We start from the raw sequence: 21,934 nt of genomic DNA on the forward strand, positions 1-21,934 counted from the left end.
TGTTTGGCTTGTATTAGTTTCTTTTTCACTTTCACGTGAGACAAGCTTTACGACAACTTTTTGGACTTTGTAGCTAATTTCCAGCAGCTCTGGTAATTTCTATTGCGCAAGGCGGCAATTATCAGTCATACCGAGTCAATGAAATGAATGTAAAAGTATGACTTCTAACAATAGTTCCAAGTCATTTTTGTACTCGCAGGACATTTGGACAATGCTAATGTGTGACTTTTACATTCAATCGTAGGAAACGTGATCAATGAGATCGCGGGCAAAACCCATCGGAAATCAGGACAAACAGGAAACGGCAACGGAATGCTTTTGACTGCATAGTCGGAGACTCACATGCACCGATCGACGCACACAACATGCTATCCATCCACAGAGGCGTGACACTGCCGGAACGCGCGTGTACACTGCTTACACACATGTTCGTTCAGTCAAACGCTGGCACACGTGCCTCACATGCACACACACACATACAATCAAAACAAATCCAGGCGCCGCAACATCTGTCAAGTCGCTCCAATCGATTCTGCCAGCCATGACGCCAAGGCATACGACTCCCGCCGCCGGCTACCACGGCGACGAAACGATGGAGTGGAGGAAGCGGGTGTAATTTTTTTGAAAAGGTTGGACGGGTACCTGTAAATGAACCAGATGCTCCGATTCAGCGGGCCCAGCATCGGCCAGGAGGAGGAGAGGGAGAGGGAGCGGGAGAGATCCTCCTCGCCGCATGCCCCCGCCGCCATTTCCTCCCCTCCCTCTCCTTCTCCTTCTCAAGAGCGGCAAGAGGCAAACGGCGAGGAGGAGGAGGAAAGGAGGAAGAAGAGGAGGAGGAGGAGGACGGGAGTGGGAGAGGGCCGCACTCCCCCAGCCCCTTCATGCTTAAAAAGACAGCAGGCGAGTGGGAGCTGCGTTGGATGCGACAGGGATGGAGGGAGGTGGCGTAAGGAAGGAGGGAGATGCTTTGGAGACAGGTGACTGGCTTTCTGCAAGGAAAGGGGCGGGGCTTTCATGATAACACACGCACACGCACATGCATTCAAAATCAATTCACTATCATGAAGTCCCATTCATAAAAAAAAAAAACTTAAAAAAACGCACACCGTACAGTCCGAGCGGCTTGACAGCTGTCAGTCATCAAGGACTGTTGTGATGATGTAATACGACATGCAAACGCAGAGACATGGTTGGCTCCTAAGACCGTGAGGTCAGCCTACTGGCTGCATTATCGATATTGTTGCAGATATCACACTTCCGTTGGATTTTAATGCTTAACAGACACACACTGAATGTCAACATTGGAGTTGATTGCTGACTGCGTACGTCACCAAAAACAGGAACAGGGACAACAAAAGTCACTGTAATTGTTCAGTTTGGTATGATGATATCAGCAAAGAAAAGATTGATGTGGCTCAGAAAATATCACAATTACATTGTATCACGGGTTATTCCCGAGATTATACATGCGATTGTACATGTTTAGGGGTGGGACAAAATATGGATATTTTGAGATATTGGCTCGTGGCTTCGTGTACAAAGTCAAGATACATATGGATACTGTGACTGATATTACTTTCATTGCGCTTCAAATGTCAAAAGTGTGGCTGATTGCTGATAACACACTTCGCCGAAAACAAGGAGGAGGATAAAATCAATTGTGATATGGTGTCAGTTTTCTGACTGACAATATCATAAAGGAAATATCACTATCGATACTGACAAGAAAATATTGCAATCTCACCTCTATACAGTCAGCAGTAGGACAAAATATTGATATTATGATGTACTGTTTTGTTATCTTACAATACATGATCAACTAAAATATCCCATCCCAAAATTGTCACCCCTCCTCCCTCCACTATTTTGTCACGTCACCCCACAAACATAACATGAACGGGACCGACAGCAAGAAGAGGAAGAGGCGGTAGAAACTCACATCATCATCATCATCATCTCAGTCCGAGTGGCCGGCTAGCGAGCGGTCCCTCATCGCGGCGCGCACCCACTCCGTACTGCCTCCTCTCCCCCCCACGACCGCCTTCATCCATCCTTCCCTTCCTCCTTCCTGCCTCCCTGCTTTCAGTCTCCTCATCTCTCGCACTCGCAAACCATCGCAGCTCCCGCCGGCAGTCCTTTCGAATGAATGTGTATCGAAGTGTGTGTGTGTGTGTGTGTGTGTGTGTGTGCGCGCGCACGCATGTGTGTGTGTATTTGGCCAGCTTCCAGTCAGGCGTCAAGGACTCTGCAGTATGACAATTTTGCTATAATTTCAAACCACCATCTGGGACAATAAAATCAGTTTGTTTGTTTCCTTGTGATAACAGACACGTCTTTTACCTTGAAAAAAATAAATACAGTATTTTTGTAATATTACGAGTTTGAACCTTTCAGGGGACAGCGGTTACTACAGTGGACAGCTTATCGGGTTATCGGGTTACAGTTTCTCATTATTGGAGAATGGAAGGGTTAAAAAGGCTTAACAATTTTAATTTGACTTTTTCCTGGTAAAAATATGACCTTTGACCCCCAAAAAAGGGTAAATTTCAAAAGGGTACAACTCAAATCTACTTACTTCCTTTCGAAAGGTACCACTGTTTTCTGAAATAATACTACTTTCTGGGAAGAAGACAAAATCAGCAAATAATTAACATTTCGTAATATAATTTTATATTTTTCTTTGATCAATTTTATTTTTGTAATATTACACTTCAGCGTTTCTTGTAAGATCATTTTCTCCCTAAATCACTTTTTTTTTAAATGTGACTTTATTTCCAGCGGCATGGTGATCGACTGTTTAACACGGGCGCCTCACAATGCAGAGGTGCAGAGTTTGATTCCTGTGTGGAGTTTGATGGGTTTTCTCGGGGTACTCGGGTTTCCTCCCACATTCCAAAAACATGCATCGCAGGTTAATGTAACACTCTAAATGGTCCTTCGGTGTGATTGTAAGTGTGACTGGTTGTTGTTCGTAAATGTGTGCTCTGGGATTGGCTGGCGACCAGTTCAGGGTGTGCCCCGCCTACTGCCCAAAGACGACTGGGATAGCCTCGAGTACGCCTGTGACCCTTGTGAAGATTGGAAAATGCATGGATGGATTACTTTATTTCCATAAAAGTGTAGACTCACCCCTGGCCTCTGAACTTTTTTTCTACAACATTTTTAAAAGACGATTTTCAAAAGATTACTACGCATTCACCTTGAAAGATATTTGTTATTTTTCCAAATATAATACACATTTTGGGGGGCAGAATCTCATCATTTTATGACATTTAGCTGCGAAACAACATCCATTCATCCATGCATTATCTAAAACGCTTTATCCTCACGAGGCTCGTGGGCGTGCTGGAGCCTATCCCAGTTGTTTACAAGTACAATACTGTATTTTGTAATATTGTGTCTTATTTATCGAAGAAAAAAAAGTCACCCACATATTATTTCCCCATTTAGGGATTTATAAAGAGTATCGTTACACTTTTTGTGGTGTAAAAATACATTATTATTTTTATGATTATTCACTGGTAAGATTGAACCCTTTCCCTCATAATGCTTTATTTTTTCTTGAAAAAATAAAATGGATTTTTACTCCTCTGAATGTGCATGTCCCTGCGCGCTTGTGTGTGTGTTTGTGTGTGTGTGTGCACGCGCGCGCGCGTTTGGCCACTTTCCATCCAAGCGTCAAGGACTCTGCGGTACGACAATTAGACTATGAAGTCATATCAAAGCTCCATCTGCATGCATTTCTTTGCCCCTCTCAGCACGGCAACGAAAATCTTTGAAGGCTAATTTGGAAGGGATCCTGCATCCGAGATAAATTGGGATACGGATCCAATATCGGGGCTTTGTGCAACCAGACAGGTTTTTTTTTCCCTCCGAGTAGACAACAACTCACAAACCAAACAAACACATCTTTTTAGTTCCTGTTGTGTCATGAATGGACTGGTAGTTTGATTGTCTGGCGTTCTGATACGTTTGCACAACACAATATCGCGATGCAGCGATTCTCCCAAAATATATTTTGTAGTAACTGCTGTCCCTGAAAGGGTTAAAATAGGACACATGCGGGTCTGATACTCCAATGTGCCCACCCCTTCCCGCCATTACCACTGAGGAAACATTTTTGCTCGTAGCTCAAGACAAAAATTGGCCAAGCTAACTTCCTTAACGACCATGTAAGGCCCAAAGCGCTGCGCTCGCAAGATACCCGCCCAGCGGTCTGCGGGGCGCATTGGACGCGTGCCCGGCTTGCCAGATGGCTGCCTCCCCACCTCGGCCCACCCTCACGAAGCGGTCCGTCCTGATCATCCTCGAGCTCTACCAAGCCGAACCCTAATGGCCACCGGCTGTTTGGTGGGTGCCCGCGTAAAGTGATTCAAGATTGTCATGGAAGGCTGCAAATTCCCAGTTTTCCTCAACGCAGCATAAGTTCACCTTTTGAAAAAAAACAACAATACACGGAATGCACAATTTTCTCCACTCCGCTGATTACCTTTGGCGGAGTTGGCGATGAGGGGCGAGCTGTTATACGCATGAACACATGTGGTCTGTTCATCTCCTCCGCATGAGATCATTGGAGGGCCAGCGGCAGGTCAGACGAGGACACCCGAAAAGACATCAGCGCTCCACTCGGGCCGCTTTACGACATTTGCTTGGCGGGCGGGGGAGAGTTTCCCTCGGGGAACGGTCGACAACAATGCAGTCCAAATTGCTCATTTGCAGCTCACGGGGTAAATATTAACTGTGAGACATATTTAATAGGGCTCGACATGGCTCAAGCAGATTCTAACATTTGGCCATTAAAAAAAAAAAAAAAAACACCCTTATTTATGCATTTATTTTTGCTTTATATTTTTATTTACTATATCTTTACAAGTCAAAGAAGAAGATTGTATTCAACCCTTTCAGGGACAGCGCTTACTACATCTTATCATGTTATCAGGTTACAGAGTGTATGCAAGGGTTAAAACTCCTAAATCTGGTCACTTGTATTTCAAGGCAGTACATGCTGTACTCTCCATGTAGTCGAGAGAAGTACTATTTTAATACAAAAATAAATAAATAAACACCTTCCCTTCCGGTGCAAAGCTGCTTGCCCCAACTGGCTGAAAATGTGATAGCAGGAACATCACTGCTGACTATTTATAATATAAATTTTTGAAATTTTGGAGGACACTTTAGATTCAAGATGCTTAAAGTGGACTTTGTGGTACATTTGCATTGAAAAAAAACAAAAAAAACAAAGTATCCCCTTTGTTGGCCTTCAGCATGTGGCCTCCAGATGGAGACACCACAGGGGAAAGAGAGCGGCTGATGGCTGGACAATTAAAAAGTGCATCGGGGGGGTCCTCGGCGAAATTAAAAAACAATGGAGGGATGCTGCGACGGTCACGGATGACAGGCGCGTCGGAGGGGGATTTGACCCGTGTGCCGTGGCCGACTAAACGCCGCTGCTTGAATTATCCACCATGACGAAAAGCATTTTAAGGTAGCAGCCGCAAAACCACAAGAAGCCAAGGCAGATAGATCAGCATTTTACTTCTGCCACCTAGTCAGTACCAGACTAAAAAATAAAAAACACAAACACAGCAGGACTTTAGCATCAGTTAGCGGCTAACGGATTATTTTAGGGGTAAAAAGATATAAAGATATCCTTTATTCGTCCCACACCGGGGAAATTTACAATCAAGCAGCAATTGAAGTGCTCCATTTAGAAATGATTGCGCACTGGCAGACGTACGAGTCAACCCGAAATGAAGTGAACAGCTGCCATGACACTAACCCTCAAACAGCTGCTACCTCCTTCAGGGAAATGGCATCCCGGACCCCACAGTGACAACATTTCGCAGTCAGAGTCACAGCAACAACAGAAGCAAGAGTGACTCAGAATGTAGTGCGTGCCCAAACACATAAACGTACGCTCGACTACTAGCAGGACAAAGCACTTCGGCGGAACTGGCGGCAGCGGCGTGAAGACGTTCTCTTACCTGGGAGCATCGAAGCTGTCGTAGGATCCCACTGTGTAATGACGGAACAAACGCTTAGCACGCTCCCCACGGCTCTCTGGAATCAGAATCGTAATTTACGTTAATAGCAATTATGCATATACAATCGAACATCATTTCTGTTAATACCAATAATACATAGACGATCGATCATTGCATACTCATGGTTTGCCGAATTTTATAAATTACTCTCGCTCTCTCTCTCTCTCTCTCTTTTTTTAATGTATTTTTTTAATATAAAGAGACAAATTTCTTGTGTGTTCTATATACTTGGCCAATAAAGATGATTCTGATATAAACAAGACTGACCTGATCAGGCTTCTTGACTTTCAATGTAAAATGATAGTTATTAAGTTATTCAAACTGAATAAAAAAATGTTAGACCCCCAACCCCACCAAAACGAAACAATAAAGATAGAAAATAAAACTGACCTGATCTGGCTTCTTGACTTCGAAGCAAGACTTCCTCCACACAGTCAGAGGGGAACCAGCCGGTACGACCGCGGACTGTTCCCTCCCAGTAGCCGCCTTCACCCACGCTCAACACTATCGACCACACACAAAACTGGCATGTCATCCACCCAAGAAGGATCATTCAGATTTGAATCTTGTAACTCGCTGAAATGGTCCCTGGAGCTCAACAACATAGTGCGGCAACAAACAATTAGCATGTTCACTTTCGAAATGTTTTTTTAAATACCAACATGAAGCCGCTATCTGTTGGCTGAGCGTAGACGGCCGGATCCTCGGTACGCACCTTTGACCCTGTCGCCCTTGCTGAAGCTGATTTCCCGCTCTCCCTGGGCCGAATGCGCTCGCGTGGCCACAAAGACGCGTCCCGGCACGGCGCTGTACAAGCGTCGACGCTGGCCTGCGGTCTGTGTGCTGGCTGTGCTTGCGGTAGCAGGGGCGGCAGTGGGCCTGGGAGTGCGGACATTTCAAACACACACAATGCAAAATGAGACACTGAGAACTAGAGTGGGCTAACTCCATTCTTGGTTTATCCAAGCTTTATAGTTTCGGGGATCTAATAGAGCACAGGTGTCAAACTCGAGGCCCGGGGCCAGATCTGGCCCGTCACATTATTTTATGTGGCCCGCGAAAGCAAATCAACCATGTCAACTTCCATGATGCTTGCTAAAATTTCTACCAAAATTTAAAATTTGCATATAATAAATAATAAATAGACATATTACAGGCATTTTATTGTAACCAACCCCCTCACTACAGGAATGTAAACAATAGTTGAACAAACCCTTGTTGTTTACTCTTCGGTTTCAGTCATAACGGCCCTCCACGGAAACGGTAACTAAAATGTGGCCCACGACAAAAATGAGTTTGACACCCCTCCAATAGAGGAAAAGTACCATTTCCAAAGAAAACGGGTTGGACTTTCAAGGAGGCAATTCAAATGAAATCAATACTCCTTCTCCCCTCACCCTTGTTTGCGACTCTGCTGCCGGCTTCGGTCCTCCTTGTCCCCCATCCTGCCTCGGGAAGGGGAACGCGTCCTGGCCCCTCGTGGGCTGCTGGAGCTGCGTATGGTTCCTGTGTGTTTGAATCCCTAACAAGGGAAAATGTCAATGAATCATTTTAAATATCTTGAATTTGAGGCCCATTCGAGAATTTGGAGGGACCAAAAGGTATAAAAGTCCCAAAGTCCAAAAGGTTTATCCGGTGGGGTACCTGCACAGAGACGATGTTGGTGCTCAGCGAGTTGGGCATGGCCATCCAGTCGGGTAAATTCATGCTGCTGTCACTGTTGGCACGCAGGAACGGGTGTGGATGAGGCAACGTCAGGGTGTGCGTGCTCTCGCGCCTTTGGGGGGCGTACTTTGGAGACTCCACAAAGGGAACTGGCAGGTGAGGGTTAGGGGATTAGGGGTTAAGGCAGGTAGCGTTAGGCGGTAATGATTATTGGGTAAGGTGTTCGGAGAGTTACATTTAGGGGAGTAGGGAAAGGAAGGTTAGATGGTTCGGGTTAAGGTAGTGTTAGGATAGGGTGTTGAGAAATTAGGGAGTTAGAGTTACGTTAGGATTAGAGCGTTAGGGGGTTATGGCAGTTAGGAGGTAGGGCTCAGGTTCGAGGGTTAAACAGTGAGATTAAGATCAGAATTAGGTTTAAGATCAGGTAGTTAGGCATTAAGGGGTTAGGGCCTTAATGTTTCTATCTAGCAAAACCTCATCTGGCTTTCCATTTTCAACTCTTTAAGCAGCATCAATGAGATTCCTAATGAGGAACACCATTGTCGTAATTGCTGTTACCTGTATTGTGTTGTATTTATTTATTTTATTTCTTTTTAATAGGAATAGGTGGAGAAAAGTCATGGCCAACTGTGTTTTGATCATTAAGCTGGGAAAGTTAAAAAAATAAAATAAAGCATTCACTACGGCCAGCAGATGGCGGCATTGGATCTCTTTGGAGGACCTCACGCATCACAGAGAGAAGAGATGATGAAAAGTATTTAGTTTTAGAAGCGATGATGTAATGTTAGTACATACACCCCACTCAAGTTCATGGCACACGCACGCGCATGCGCGCACACACACACACAACTAAATACTACTACTACTACTACTATTACTACATAGCGTGCTAATAGTTTTAAGGATCGTCAAATGTTTAATTGTGACAGTGGTGATTTTCCTTTGCAAATGCATTATTTTGCAATCAAAATCACAATTTTCATTATTTTATTAAAGAAAAGGACGATTCAGATGTTTGCAGCATCACTCAAGCAAAAATTATGAGCATCAAAGTCAAGAATGCACATAAAATAGTGTAATAATAAATAATAATCTTTTCACACTTTTTTGTTCAAAACAGGTGAGTTTGAGCATGAAGCCAACCATTTTTTTACTGCTGATTATGAATAAATGTGTGATGAAGGAAGAGGGATCTTTGATTTGGTTATTTCTGTGTTGATGTAGTCCTAAAACGTAATGTGTGAGCCTTGGAAGATCAGTCAGAATCGTCTGAATTGGTTGCCACTCAAGAGGTTCTCTTTGTTTGTAAAAAGGATTGACATGAAAAGATTTTTTTTTTTTAAGTAGCGTAACATGTCAAGGAAGCAACCAAAATACTGACCTACATCTGCATCCCGGTGGTTTTTGATGATCTCCCCCAGCTCGAAATGACCCGACATGACGGCCACCTGAGTGAATGACATCGCAATCATTTATTTGACTTGGTACTTTTTTTAAAACCAACAAAAGACTCATACTCCGTCGATCATTACCTGAAAGGGTGTTTGTCCGCTGTTGTTCTTTGTCTCTTTGTTGGCTCCTCGGTAGAGCAGAATTCGTGCAGAGCTTTCCTAATTCATTTGAAGTTGTTGTGGTCGGGACACTCGGCGAAAGTGAACTGACTAAATATGATGCAAAACGTACCTTGTTATATAAAGCACATATGTGCAAGGCAGTGTTTCCAGATGCATTCTGGGAGGTGGAGTCGGCCCCGTAGAAGAGGAGGTGCTCCAAGTGTTGAGAGTTGCCGTTCTGACACGCCTGAGGGGCAAAACACACCCGTGCGCAGAGACACACAGACACGCAGGCATTTACACACTTTCGCATGCACACGCAGTACCATTTGTACAACGATAACAGCTTCATTCTTTCTTTCCAGGATGACGATGAAACTACCTGAATTTCGCCCACCAGGTGTTGACTTTCCTGGCGGATGGATGGCGACATGGTGAACTCGCACATGCGCACACACACACACACACACACACACACACACACACACACACACACACACACACACACACAGAAGATGAAGACCAAGATGAAGTGAGACGCAGACGAGCGGACCTGGTGCGTTTCGTCCCAGCCGTTCTCGTCCCTGATGCCCAGCTTGGCGTGGTGGTAGAGCAGCGTTTCACAGCACGAGGTGTCACCCCCTGTCAGCACGGTGTGGTACAGTGGCGTGAGACCCCGACGGTCCTTGTAGTCCGGGGAGGCGCCCAGAGACAGCAGGACCTGTGCCAACAGCAAATTAAGTAATCAATTAATTAATATAATTACAATTTATCAAGTCCATCCATTTTCCGATCTTATCCTCACAAGGGTTGTGGGTGGTGCTGGAGCCTATCCCAGCCGTCACTTAGGGACAATTTTGAGTGTTTAATCAGCCTGCCGTGCATGTTTTTGGAATGTGGGAGGAAACCCGAGTACCCGAAGAAAACCCACGCAGGCGCCGGGGAGAACATGCAAACTTCGCACAGGGAGGCCGGAGCTGGAATCGAACCTGCACTGTGAGGTCGACGTGCTAACCAATGGAACACCAGGCTGCCCTTGAAGTCAATTTTTAAAATTTAAATTAGTTTTAAGGACATTCAGAGTGCGATATAAATTCGATGTTAATATAATGATTTTTTTTTGTACATTTAAATTTATTTAAATGACTTATGTTATTCGCCGATTCTTTATATTAATGCAAAAACATTATAGAAATACTATTTTATCGTGATCAACTGCTTGAATATAATTCATTTTCATTTTACTCTATTTGTAATATATATGTAATTTGTCATTTTGAAAAAAAAACCCAAACTGTTCAACGCTGGCTAACGTATATATATTTTTTTTAAATCAGAGATGTAGTTAAAGTTCTCCAAAATTACCCCTGCCCGTTCAGGATCAGCCCTTGTTTTTTGTCTAGCAGGTTTTCATAATAATATTGTAACAATTATGTAAGATGTTTAGTAATGTGAATGACTTAAAGCTAGGTAGAGCAACAGGTCTAATTGTTGGGGGAGAGGGGAGGTCAGCTCTGAATGACCACGCATAGTACAATCCATATTCCGCTATAAGCTTTTGTATGTCAACCTTCAAAACCAAAATCTGATGCCAATAATTGATAAATAAATAAATAGATAAGCAACAAAGACATTTTTACAAAATCTGCATAAAAATATTTTAAGGGACACATGAAGGCATCTCCGATTCCGATTTGCTGTTTACCAGTGTGATTTTTCTTCTCATTTGGTATAATGATTCACAATAGCAGATCTGAAAGTTGCTGGAATACAATAAGCGACATTGTTGTTTGTGTGTGTATGTGTGGGTGGGTGACAATGTGGGTGAGTTTGGTATTTTAAAAAAAAGGCTCTCTTGAGGATGAAATGAAAAATCACATTCATTCAACGTCCGAACCGCTTCACCCTCATTAGGGTCGCGGGGGGTGCTGGAGCCTATCCCAGCTGTCTTCGGGCAGTAGGTGGGGCACACCCCGAATTGGTTGCCAGCCAATCGCAGGGCACACGGAGACAAACAACCATGCACGCCCGCACTCACACCTAGGGACAATTTTGAGTGTTCCATTAACCTGCCATGCATGTTTTTGGAATGTGGGAGGAAACCGGAGCACCCGAAGAAAACCCACGCAGACCCGGGGAGAACATGCAAACTCCACAGAGGAAGGCCGGAGCTGGAATCAAACCCGGTACCTCTGCACTGTGAAGTCGACGTGCTATACACTGGACTACCGGGCCGCCACAAAATCAAAACAATTTGTGGAATTTGGTGTGTTGTTGTTTGTACCAAGAGGGCAATATGGCGGTGGCCTCGGACAGCCTTGTGGAGTGGCGTGAGGCCATCTTTGGAACGGAAGTCGATGTGGGCGCCTCCCTCCACCAACACCCGGATGGGCTCACCGCCGCCCGGCTCGCACTGAACCGCCAGCGACAGCGGCGTCTCTGCAAACACGCACACGCAATGCACACACATCAACACCAACATGTGAAAACCCACACAGGAGAACTCAAATACAAAAACACACAAGCAAACACAAATTCCCATAAATCGAAAACCAACACAAATATACACCCAAAAAATGCACATTGTCACACACAAATGCACAAATGCGTGCACGCACATGCACTTACACACGCACACACACACACACACACACAAAACAAGTGTTAGTGTAAACAGCGTGCGAGTGTGTGTGTTTCTGTCTGACTGTCGTGGGTGTGCGTGAGTGGCTGTGGACGGGATGCGATTTCAGCGTGTTGCCACCCGCTCGCTCGGTGACACACCGACTGTGAAGCGAGCCTCCACACAGCAGCGCAGACAGCAGCGAGCAGCAGGCGCCAAGAACAAAGTGTGGACGCGCAGTCCGAGGAGGGCCTTGCTCACATTACAATCTCGACAAAGTGGATCGCTATTCATTTGAACGCCGTTGCATTCGCTCAATCGGCGCGTCTCCAATGACATGGCGTTCTAATGTAGTAAGAATTAAGAAGTCGTCGTCATAAGATACGCAATCAAGTTAGGCACCGCTTAGCTATAAAATGACATTTTCAAAGTTGAGGGGTTTTTTTTCAATAACTCGCTGGATTTTTTCAGAGTGTGTGAAAAAAAGCCTCGATTGCAATTCAGTTGCAGATATGAAGAGCTGATGTCAATCTAAACCACAGTTGTCAAATTCAAGGCCCGGAGGCCAGATGTGGCCCCCCACATCATTTTAAATGGCCTACGAAAGGAAACCAAAGATGACAACTTCCATGACGCTTGCTAAAATGTGTACCAAAATGTCAAATTCTCATACGTAATAAATAAGAGACATACAGTCAAACCTCGGTTTTCGAACGTCTCTGTCCTTGACCAAATTGGTTTTTGACCCAAAAAATAGAGTTTTTTTATGCTTCGGATTACGACTGAAAATCGGTTCTCGACCAAACTGATCGCAATTGAATGTGCCACTTGACTCCTCTCGCCTTCCTTACACGAGGAAGTGACGCTTTCTCGGGTAGACGAGCAAGTGACACTTCCTCGTGTTGCATTGCATTGTGAGCAGACGTGTTCAAGAAAGATATTTTTTTTCTTTTTTTTTTTTAAAAGAGCGTGGTTTCGGTTGTCGAACAGCCTTCGGGAACGGATTATGGTCGAAAATCGAGGTATGACTGTATTGTCAGCATTTTCTTGTGACCAAACCCCCCATTACACTAATTTAACAATTGTTCAGTGAAGCGTTTTTTCTGACTTCTTTATGTTTTTACAGTCATAACGGCCCTCCAAGGAAAACGGTAATTATAATTTGGCCCGCAACAAAAATGAGTTTGACACCCCTGCTCCAAACAGTGATCTATTTTTATTCCCCAAACGTCCATCGAGCACATTAAAACACACCTATGGTGTCGGGGTTTTTTTTGTTTTTTTTGGGGGGGGGGCGGGGGGTCAAGCTTACCTCCTGTGTCGGCATCCTGGTAGTTGGGATCGAGGCCTTTGTCCAAGAATTTACTCATCTTGTCCACACCATTGGTTTGAATGTAATCCATAAATTTCTTCAGACTGGCCTGCATGTGGAGAGACACACAACGGTAAGCTTGCAGTGGCGCCCCCTAACACTGAGGTGTTGCAGTTTTTCCGAGTTGTCGAGGTTGCTCACCTTGGTGTGCAGTTTGGCCAGTTGCTTCTCATCCAAGTTGGTTTGCTTGTACACTCGCGTCTTGTATCGGAACTAAAAGTCAAGCAAGGGAAGGCTTCTTACACACTTTTTGTCCTTTAGGTCAAAACACACACGAATGATGGGAGTGCACGCAAGGCGGCGCATGATATGTTGTGCCGAGTATGTACGCGTACCTCCAAATAGGGCACCCCTTTCTCAAAGGACTGCGGGTACTCCTTGAGCAGCCGCTCCTCCTCCAGGAATTTGGCGTCGTGGCCGTCGGTGGCAGGCTGGAAGAGGCCGTAGTTGAGAACGTCTCGCAGGGACTCGGTGAGCGAGCACAGCACCTGCTGCTTGGCCTTCCACACGGTGGCGTCCGGGTTGAAGCGCAAACATTTCTGGGGGAGAGGATACATTTAAAACAGGATTTCAAAACAACACTCAAGATAAAATATCCTTTGTTGATATTTCTTTTTGTAGACATTTTCTTGATTATACATTTTATATTTATTGATCAAACGGACAAAAACCTTGAAAAATAATTTGGCCGAAAAAGCCTTTGGTTGACTTGATTTTAATCTCTAATACTTATTTTCTACATATTTTTTTAATTGACACATTTTCAAATTTAGATCTAAATCAAGTAGTTTTAGAAAACATTTTCACGAAAACCTCTGACGGTGGCATTTAAAAAATATTTTTTATTTACTTTTTTCACGTAAAAAAAAGAAAAAATTGCTGGGCTTGGTCTGTTACTTTTCTTATTTTTATCATATTAGAAAAAAACATTTTCTAACTTCTGAAACTTTTGCAAATATTTTACACCAACTCCCCAAATATATTACACATACATAGGCCTTTACATAAGGAATAGGCATCGTCCATGATTGCTGCCACCAAATTCAGATAATCACATTTCCAAGACAAGCAGTGCAGCTTCCATCCAGGAGGGGGAGCCAACAGCAGCACAAAATAGGTCAGAACAAATGAAGAAGGTGCATAGAAATTGAATGGCTGTTCAGTGCGCCGCACACACACACACAAACACACACACACACACACACACACACACACACACAGAAAGAGGCGCCGTCAGCAAAGTGAAGAAGTCACAACACAAAAAAGCGTGAAGGACAATTGTCACGGCGACGCTGCACTGTCATGTCTTGACTCTACACAAGATAGTTCACCGTCTCTCTGACACACACACACACACACACACACACAAACACATTGTGATTTGTGTATGCATTACATTCATTCAACCTCGGTTTTATTCACCGTCTCGCACAGCCAGCACGGTTACCAGGGCAACCGGTTCATTAGCCGAGCAAGCTGCTTGTTGCCATAGAGACTTCCCGTAGAGATGGGGTACTTTCTGTGTATGTGTGTGTGTGTGTGTGTGTGTGTGTATGTGTGTCTACAGGGGAGTGGGGTTTAGAATAGAGGGCAAAAGATTCAGTGAGAAAATGGTGATGATTAGTTGAGCTCAGTTTCAGGCACTCAACTAACACACAAACACATCTACAAATTGTGCTCCTCAGTTGACATCTCTGGGAAATAAAAACGCTGACAATAGCGATTCTTAAGCCGCAGAAGACGTTTCATCCGGCCTATCGAGTGGCGGCTCCTCCAGGAATTAGATGGCTCCAACAGTTACGCCAATTAAGGCCTATCGCAAGAACGCTGGGCGAAGTTTCTCGTCGTCGTCCTCCGCCTCCTCATCAAGGACGCCCGATCGGAGATAGGTTATGTAAACATTCGTTCGAAAAATAATTCCCCCGCACTGACGCGCTCTTTGTGTTGATGACCTTAGAAACAGACAGGTCGTAAATAAAATACAAAAGCAAGAATAATGTACATGATATGCTGCAGGTAGCTATGCGGTGAAGAAAAAAAGATAATGACATCAAAATCCGTATTTGCCTGCTGCTTTTCGGTGTTGAAGTACATGAGGGGGTCATATCGTTTCGCCAAGTTAGCCACATGACAGCTGGCCAATAAAGAACTAAAACAAGACAATGCTGCTTATTGTCCCATAAATCTGGATTGATTTTGCTGCTTTGTAGCCACATCAAGGGCAGTGAAATGACAAAATAGATCAAGGCAATGCATGATATGCTGCTTTCGAGAAAGACAACCAAAAAAAAAGGTATTGTCATAAAAAACATTGTTAGCTTTTGTGCTTGTTGAACTCTGAAAGAAAATAGATGACGTCGTGCCAAAAATCACGAGTTATGTTATTACGTGTTTGTCGGTAGCTACATGGTGAGCAGTCAAAAACGAACTAGAGCGAGACAGTTCATGATATGCTGCTTTTTGGACTCAGAAAAACCAGAAATGATGAGATTGACACAAAAATCCAGAACTGGTTTTGTTGGTTTTCTGTTCATAGCTGCTAATAGAGAACAAAAGCAAGACGGTGATTGTGCTGCTTATGCTGCTCTCTGAACTCTCAAAGATGAGAGAAGAGCAAAGAAATCCGGATTTATTATGTAGATTTCCTGTTTGTAGCTACATGATGGCCCGCTTAGGAAGAGGCAGCGCAAGATATGCTGCTTGTCGTTATGTCTCGCCGAACTCACAAAGAAGAAAAACTGCTTTTCTTGCTTTCTTTTCAAAAATGACTCCTCCGATTCTACCATTTTGGTTGCCCCCAAAAAACAGTGTTCTTCTTCATATTTGGAGAAGCTTTTGATTCAGTGCAGCGCCCCCTAGTTTACAGTCACGCCACGGCATATCCCATCTCTCCTACTGACCATGATTTCGTAGACATGCGCCACTACTTGAAATGATACTGAAAAATAAATGGTGGGAAGAGGAGAATGAATAGATAGAAATAGATCATCATAAATTGGACGCATGGAAGGAATGATTCTGAAGACGAAAGCCTGACTTACATGCCGACAACTACGTTTTTTGTGTGTTTTTTGTGTGTGCATGCGTGCGTTCGGGTATTTTTTCCCCCCACGCAGAGGTCATTAAAGCCTTGCCGTCCCCTGAAACACTTGGGCTGCACAGGGAGGGTGAGACGTCGGGAGAGAATAAGTTGGACATAGGCAGATGAAGACGATGAATAGCGAGGACAGACGTGGTGGGCGGACGAGAGCGAAAAAGTACGACTGCACTTTAAGACGGGATTATTTTATTTATTTATTCATTTATTTTGGGGGTAGGCTGCATGAATACATAACTCGCCTGTGTTGGGCTTCGTGCCGCATATGCCAAGACTTGAATCTAACACCAGATCCTGTAAGTGTGATCGAGATGCTGAAAATAGTTTTTCATTTGAAACAAGACGGCGTATGATATGTTACTTACAGAACTCAGGCAGAAGAGACAGGGGGGACACAACAAAGAGAGGATAGCTTTAGTAAACCAGAATCGCTATGCTGCTTGTCGCTTCTCAATTTACACAAAATAAAGAACATGCTGCAATTTAAACTCTGGAAAAGGAACACAAGGTCCCAAGGTTTGTATAAATCTATGGATATATTTAATAAAAAGCAGGTTTAATTTTGTGGCGATTTTCTTTTTTTTATGTGATAGCTTTCTAATTTTCAGCCACAGGACTGGTTGCTAAAATAGAACTAAAGCAAGACAGTGAATTATATCCTGCTTGCTGAACTTCAGAAGATGGGGAAAATTATCTCAGTCACAAAAATCAGGATCCATTTTTGTGACTTTTCACTTTGAATCGAAACGACGGGTAGAAAATACAGAACTACAGCTCGAAGGTGTATGATATGCTACTTGCTGCAGTGACTCACTAAAAAAGGAAGACCGTCACATAAAAAGGACTTATTTTATTGCCTTTAAGTCAGTAGCTTCATGACGGCTTGCCAATACAGAACTAAAGCGAGGGATGACGGCAGTGCATGATATATGAAGATTTATAGAGGGGTTTTTTTTGGGGTGGGAGGTGTAGTTAACTACATGACAGCCCGCTAGAAAGAACCAAAGCAAAACTGTACATGATATGCTGCAATAATAAATATAATAATGCTGAGGCAAAATTGACATTTTTTATTATTTCTCTTCCCCTAACATTTGTAGGACAGGGTCTGTCAAACTAATTTTTGTTGCGGGGCACATTGTAGTTACGGTTTGCCTCGGAGGGCCGTTATGAATTCAGGGAAACCATATACATGTTTAATCACCTCCACATATTACATACACAGCGCACAACAAATTGATGAATAACTAGTTTTAAAATCAGAAATCAACAATAATGACTATTATTGTGGATTACATGTGACAATTTGAAATTTTGTTTAAGACTTTAGCAAGCATCATGGAACTTGACATGCTTGAGTTGCTTTCGCGGGCCACATAAAATGATGTGGCGGGCCAGATCTGGCCCACGGGCCTTGACTTTGACACCAGTGTTGTAGGAAGTCCTCCCAAGAAGAATGACATTCTCCACTCGCTGAAGGTGTCCCAATATTTTTGCAGACCTTGCTGGATCCAAAGCAATGACTCCCCAGTCACATTATGACGCAAATTACTGAGCTACCGGAGTTTATTGAGGGTGAATTAGCTGACACGCGAAACGAGTCTGACCCATGACCCAAGGAACCTCCGAAGGGTCAAGGTGAGAGGGAAGGGAAAATATTCCCTCGAGAGGACTAGAAATATGCTTCCGAGGTGTTTTATTTATTTATTTATTTTTATGAAGTCTTGTTGCACAGTCTATATTATGGAGAAGTGACTTTTTATTGTTTGTAGCAGTGAGGGGTACGCAGGATGAAAGCTCACTTGAAAAGACAAATCCGTGATAATTTTTTTTTTTTAAATCAAATGAAAGTAGGGTTGTTTCGAATCAGGCATGAAGCTCGGCTAAGAGGAAGCTAGGTTAGTTTAAACTAAGTGGGAGCAAGGATAGGTCAAAGCTAAGCTAGTGCAACGCTTTGGTAGGTGGTCGGTGGTAGCTGAGCTATGTGGTAGCTAGGGCAGAAGCTAGGCTGCGACGAATCTTGGGAGGTAGAAACTCGGTAAATCAAGGCAACTAAGAGGAAACTTGGATTGGTAGACAATGATTATGTGGATGCTAGGCTAGGAGGAAGCTAGGTCAAGAGCATGGGTGCTCAAACCTTTATGACCGATGATCTATTTTTCGATCAACCAACCTCCCGCGATTGATCCGTTGCACACGCACTTAACACATGCATGCCATGATGAGCAACAGGCTGGCGCAGGAACATGTGACGCACTTTTGCAGCCTGTTAAGTATCGTAGCTCACGCGTACCGTTTTGAAATGCTTCTCTCGGCTCTCCAGATTCCCCATTCTTTGCCCGTTCCCTTGTTTTTCTTCCCCTCGACAGCCCTCGTAATCGACTTGGGAAAAGTCCGCGAGCTCCCGGTTGATCGCGATTGACGTAATGGCCCCCCCCCCCCCCTGGCCTAGGGGAATATAAAATTGTGGAAGCTTGGATTAGGTCCAAGTTAAATTAGATGAAACCAAGGCAGGGGAAGTTTAGTAAGCAAGAAGCAACACTAGGTGGTGCATGCCAGATTCGACTGAAGATAGGCTATGTGATTAGATAGCTTGGATGGCTTGGATGCTAAAATGAGTACAAATTAGGCTGGGAAGAAGCCATTCCTGACTGACTGATATTATTAGCATTGTTGACAATATATTTTCAAGGTTTAATTGACTCAAAATGAGGTCAAGTTGAAGAGAAACGATCACTTTTATGACGCCTTTTACGACTCCCTCGTGGATTTACGCCGCCATCCTTTTCCATGCCCGCCTTCTCTAATCATGCCAGCTAGCGTCTGCCAACCTCACTTCACCTCTGTCCGTCTCCATTTTGCCACCGCCGCCACCTCCTTTTATTGCAGCTGCAACTCTCTTTCCATTCCCAAATGGCCATTTTTTTGTCTTACAGTTATCCATCCTTCCCATTTGTCCGAATAAACAAGTGCGCCTGTGTGAATTATTCATGTTGGAATTTATTTAGAAATCGAGAAAAACGTGGAGGATCAATAATACATCACACACGTCAGCGAGAGAGAGATAGAGGAAAAGCAGCTATTTGCCACTGAGACTGTGTTAAGATACAGACTTTGAGCTTTGGGTGTTATTGTTTTTGTCTGTTTGCGTTCACACTCTCACACGTACAAATCTGCCCCCCAAAAACTCATTCAATCCCCATGACGTATAAATACGTCTTGAAAACCTGCTATGGCTGCCTACCCATGACGTAGATATACGTAATTTCCGCTCTTTTTTTTGCGCCATAGTGTGCAAAAGGGTCTTACGCAGCCTCCATCAGGCCTGTTTGCATTGTAAATCATTTAAAATCTGTCCAGCAGGTGGCAGCGTGTTTAGGGATCGTGCTGCAGAACAAGTCAAAGTAGAGAGGGAGCCATGCATGGTCGGAGTTGTGGAGTCACGTAGAGTAGTTTGTAGCTAGTTGAGAAGGCATCCAAACCAGTCGTGATTGAGAAATCAAAACAATTAACACGACTCTTAAAAAGTCCTTGGTTATAGCAAGGTCAAATACAAAAATCCTTAATTTCACACAATTTTTATCGGACTGACGTCACACTTAGCGGACACATGGTCAGTAGCCACCTGCTGACTGCCATTTAAATTCTGGCAGGGATTTAAGTTTCTATTCAGAAGCTAACTGAGATTTGAGTTTGTTAGCGGCATGGGCAAAAAATGTACTTGCGACAAAACACAAGCAGTTATACGTTAATTAAAGGCAGCGGAAACATATTTTTAAATCTCGCGAAATAGCACAATAACTCAAAAAGTTTTTACGAGCATGGGCTGACCCTTGTCACCTGCCACAATCAATTCCCTCTTTACGCTACCACATGCCACTTTGACAGTGATGGAACACAACAGTTCATCGATCCATCTCATTTGAAGACAAACCCTCTTTCAAAAAGGCTTTTTCTGGTGGTATCGCACCATTTAGGACCTCTTGTCGCTTTCTACTTCCTCTCTGCAAACGCTTTACCCACATGGAGGGCTTTTAAACTCCTCTCGGTTACAACCGCTGTGATGGTGTATCAGTGATTTTTTTTTGGGAGGTCTCCTTCAACATCTGGCTCTTGAGCTCGAGCACTGTTTACTGATAGGGATGGAAGCTAGTTAGCATGCTAAGTAGGCAACTGTTATTAGAGTTTCCCAAAATTGGGGTGCTTTGAAAATTAATGGAAGAAAATTAAGCCGAAATTTTAACATTTGCTTGGCTTGTAAACACTTACAAATGAGTAGAAATAATCTATCTAGAATACAACAGTTAGGCTAGGTGGTAGCTATATTGGGCAGAAGACAAGCCAATTGGGAGCTAATAGGTGGTAGTCTGGAGAGTAATCTGTAGTCTGGATAGGTAGAAACTTGGTTTGATGATAGATAGATGAACCGGAAGCAAAGTTAAATGGAGGATTAGCTCGGCGGAAGCCAGATTTAGCTGCAAGCAAGGATAGGTGGTAGCTTGATGAGAGGATGAGGAAGCTAGGTTTTATAGAAGCTAAATTAGGTTGGAACATAGCAATATGGAAACTTGGGAAATTATTAATTACCGGTAACCAGTGCAAGAACTTGGTTAGGCTAGCTCGGTTTCAACAGGAGAAAGATTAGGTTGAAGATAGAACAGCTCGACAAAGATGAAGATTGACTAGTTGTATGCTTATAAGAATTAAAATTCTCTGTCAAACATGCTTAATGTTGGCCAAAAGTTTGTGTTGTTGCCGTAGTTACACAAAAGGGAGGTTGGCGGTTGCCAAAAAGCGACGTGGCGGCCGCGTTGGCGTTTTTTATATTCAAGCTCCTCAGTGTCCACTCACCGTTTGTTTGATGTCCGGAATGCCGATGCGGAACACCATCATGGCGATGTGGGCGTCCTCGGGGGATAGCGGACCAGTGCCGGATGTGCGCTCCTTCTGCCTCCGCTGCTGTTGATTGGCCGGCTGCTGGTGCGGGGGATTGGCTGAGTAAGGATTGGACGCGTGACCCAGGTTTCCAGCTCGTCCGGCGCCTTTCCCCAACTGCCTCGGCCCCTCGCCCCTGCCGCCCCCTCGCCGGACCTCCACCACATCTTCGTCCTCCAGCTCGCCGTTCTCCTCCTCACCGTCCTCATTGCGCTCATCTTCCTCCACTTCCTCTTCCTCCTCTTCTTCTTCCTCTTCCTCCTCTTCTTCTGCCCCCGGGTATGGGTGTCTGCTGTTTCCCAGCATCCTCTGGTGCTCCTCGTCGCTGGTCAGCGGGCTGAAGGGCATCGTCATGGCGACAGAGAACCAGGCCCCAAAGGCAGCGCCATCATTCGTGGGGTGATGCTGAACGGGAAGAACAAAAGTTACAAGGAAGTATGTGAAAGAGCTAATAAGAAAACATCGACAAAAAAAGTGATGCAACCCACTTTGGTCGAGTTAAAAAGGGCGGCTAACAGAATAAAGATAAAAATGCATCTGATTTACTGCCGGTAGTGTGGGGCAAACTGACACCGGTTGTTAAGGGATTGAACGCAGCTTTAGTCACATCCCATCAATTTAGAATAAGGCTGTAATGCAGTGGTCCTC

At 44.2% G+C, this 21,934-nt stretch overlaps 1 protein-coding gene and 1 long non-coding RNA gene across 4 annotated transcripts in view; one reads left to right on the plus strand and one right to left on the minus strand.

The window, feature by feature from the left end:
* LOC127589522 (uncharacterized) overlaps positions 1–21,934 on the plus strand; it is a 134,340-nt gene that overhangs the window by 79,746 nt on the left and 32,660 nt on the right. The window lies entirely within an intron of this gene.
* shank1 (SH3 and multiple ankyrin repeat domains 1) overlaps positions 1–21,934 on the minus strand; it is a 50,504-nt gene that overhangs the window by 16,042 nt on the left and 12,528 nt on the right. For all 3 annotated transcript variants that reach the window (XM_052048682.1, XM_052048681.1, XM_052048683.1), the window contains 14 exons: positions 21,203–21,691; positions 13,590–13,793; positions 13,396–13,467; positions 13,195–13,303; positions 11,547–11,701; positions 9,816–9,983; positions 9,393–9,509; positions 9,242–9,319; positions 9,091–9,157; positions 7,689–7,858; positions 7,442–7,566; positions 6,760–6,923; positions 6,435–6,548; positions 5,985–6,060 (listed from right to left, as the gene is read on the minus strand). In XM_052048682.1, coding sequence (XP_051904642.1) covers positions 5,985–6,060; positions 6,435–6,548; positions 6,760–6,923; positions 7,442–7,566; positions 7,689–7,858; positions 9,091–9,157; positions 9,242–9,319; positions 9,393–9,509; positions 9,816–9,983; positions 11,547–11,701; positions 13,195–13,303; positions 13,396–13,467; positions 13,590–13,793; positions 21,203–21,691 — 2,108 coding nt within the window. The remainder of the gene's footprint in view (positions 1–5,984; positions 6,061–6,434; positions 6,549–6,759; positions 6,924–7,441; positions 7,567–7,688; positions 7,859–9,090; positions 9,158–9,241; positions 9,320–9,392; positions 9,510–9,815; positions 9,984–11,546; positions 11,702–13,194; positions 13,304–13,395; positions 13,468–13,589; positions 13,794–21,202; positions 21,692–21,934) is intronic.

The sequence above is a fragment of the Hippocampus zosterae genome, chromosome 17, assembly GCF_025434085.1.
Source record: "Hippocampus zosterae strain Florida chromosome 17, ASM2543408v3, whole genome shotgun sequence".
NCBI classification, from domain to species: domain Eukaryota; kingdom Metazoa; phylum Chordata; class Actinopteri; order Syngnathiformes; family Syngnathidae; genus Hippocampus; species Hippocampus zosterae.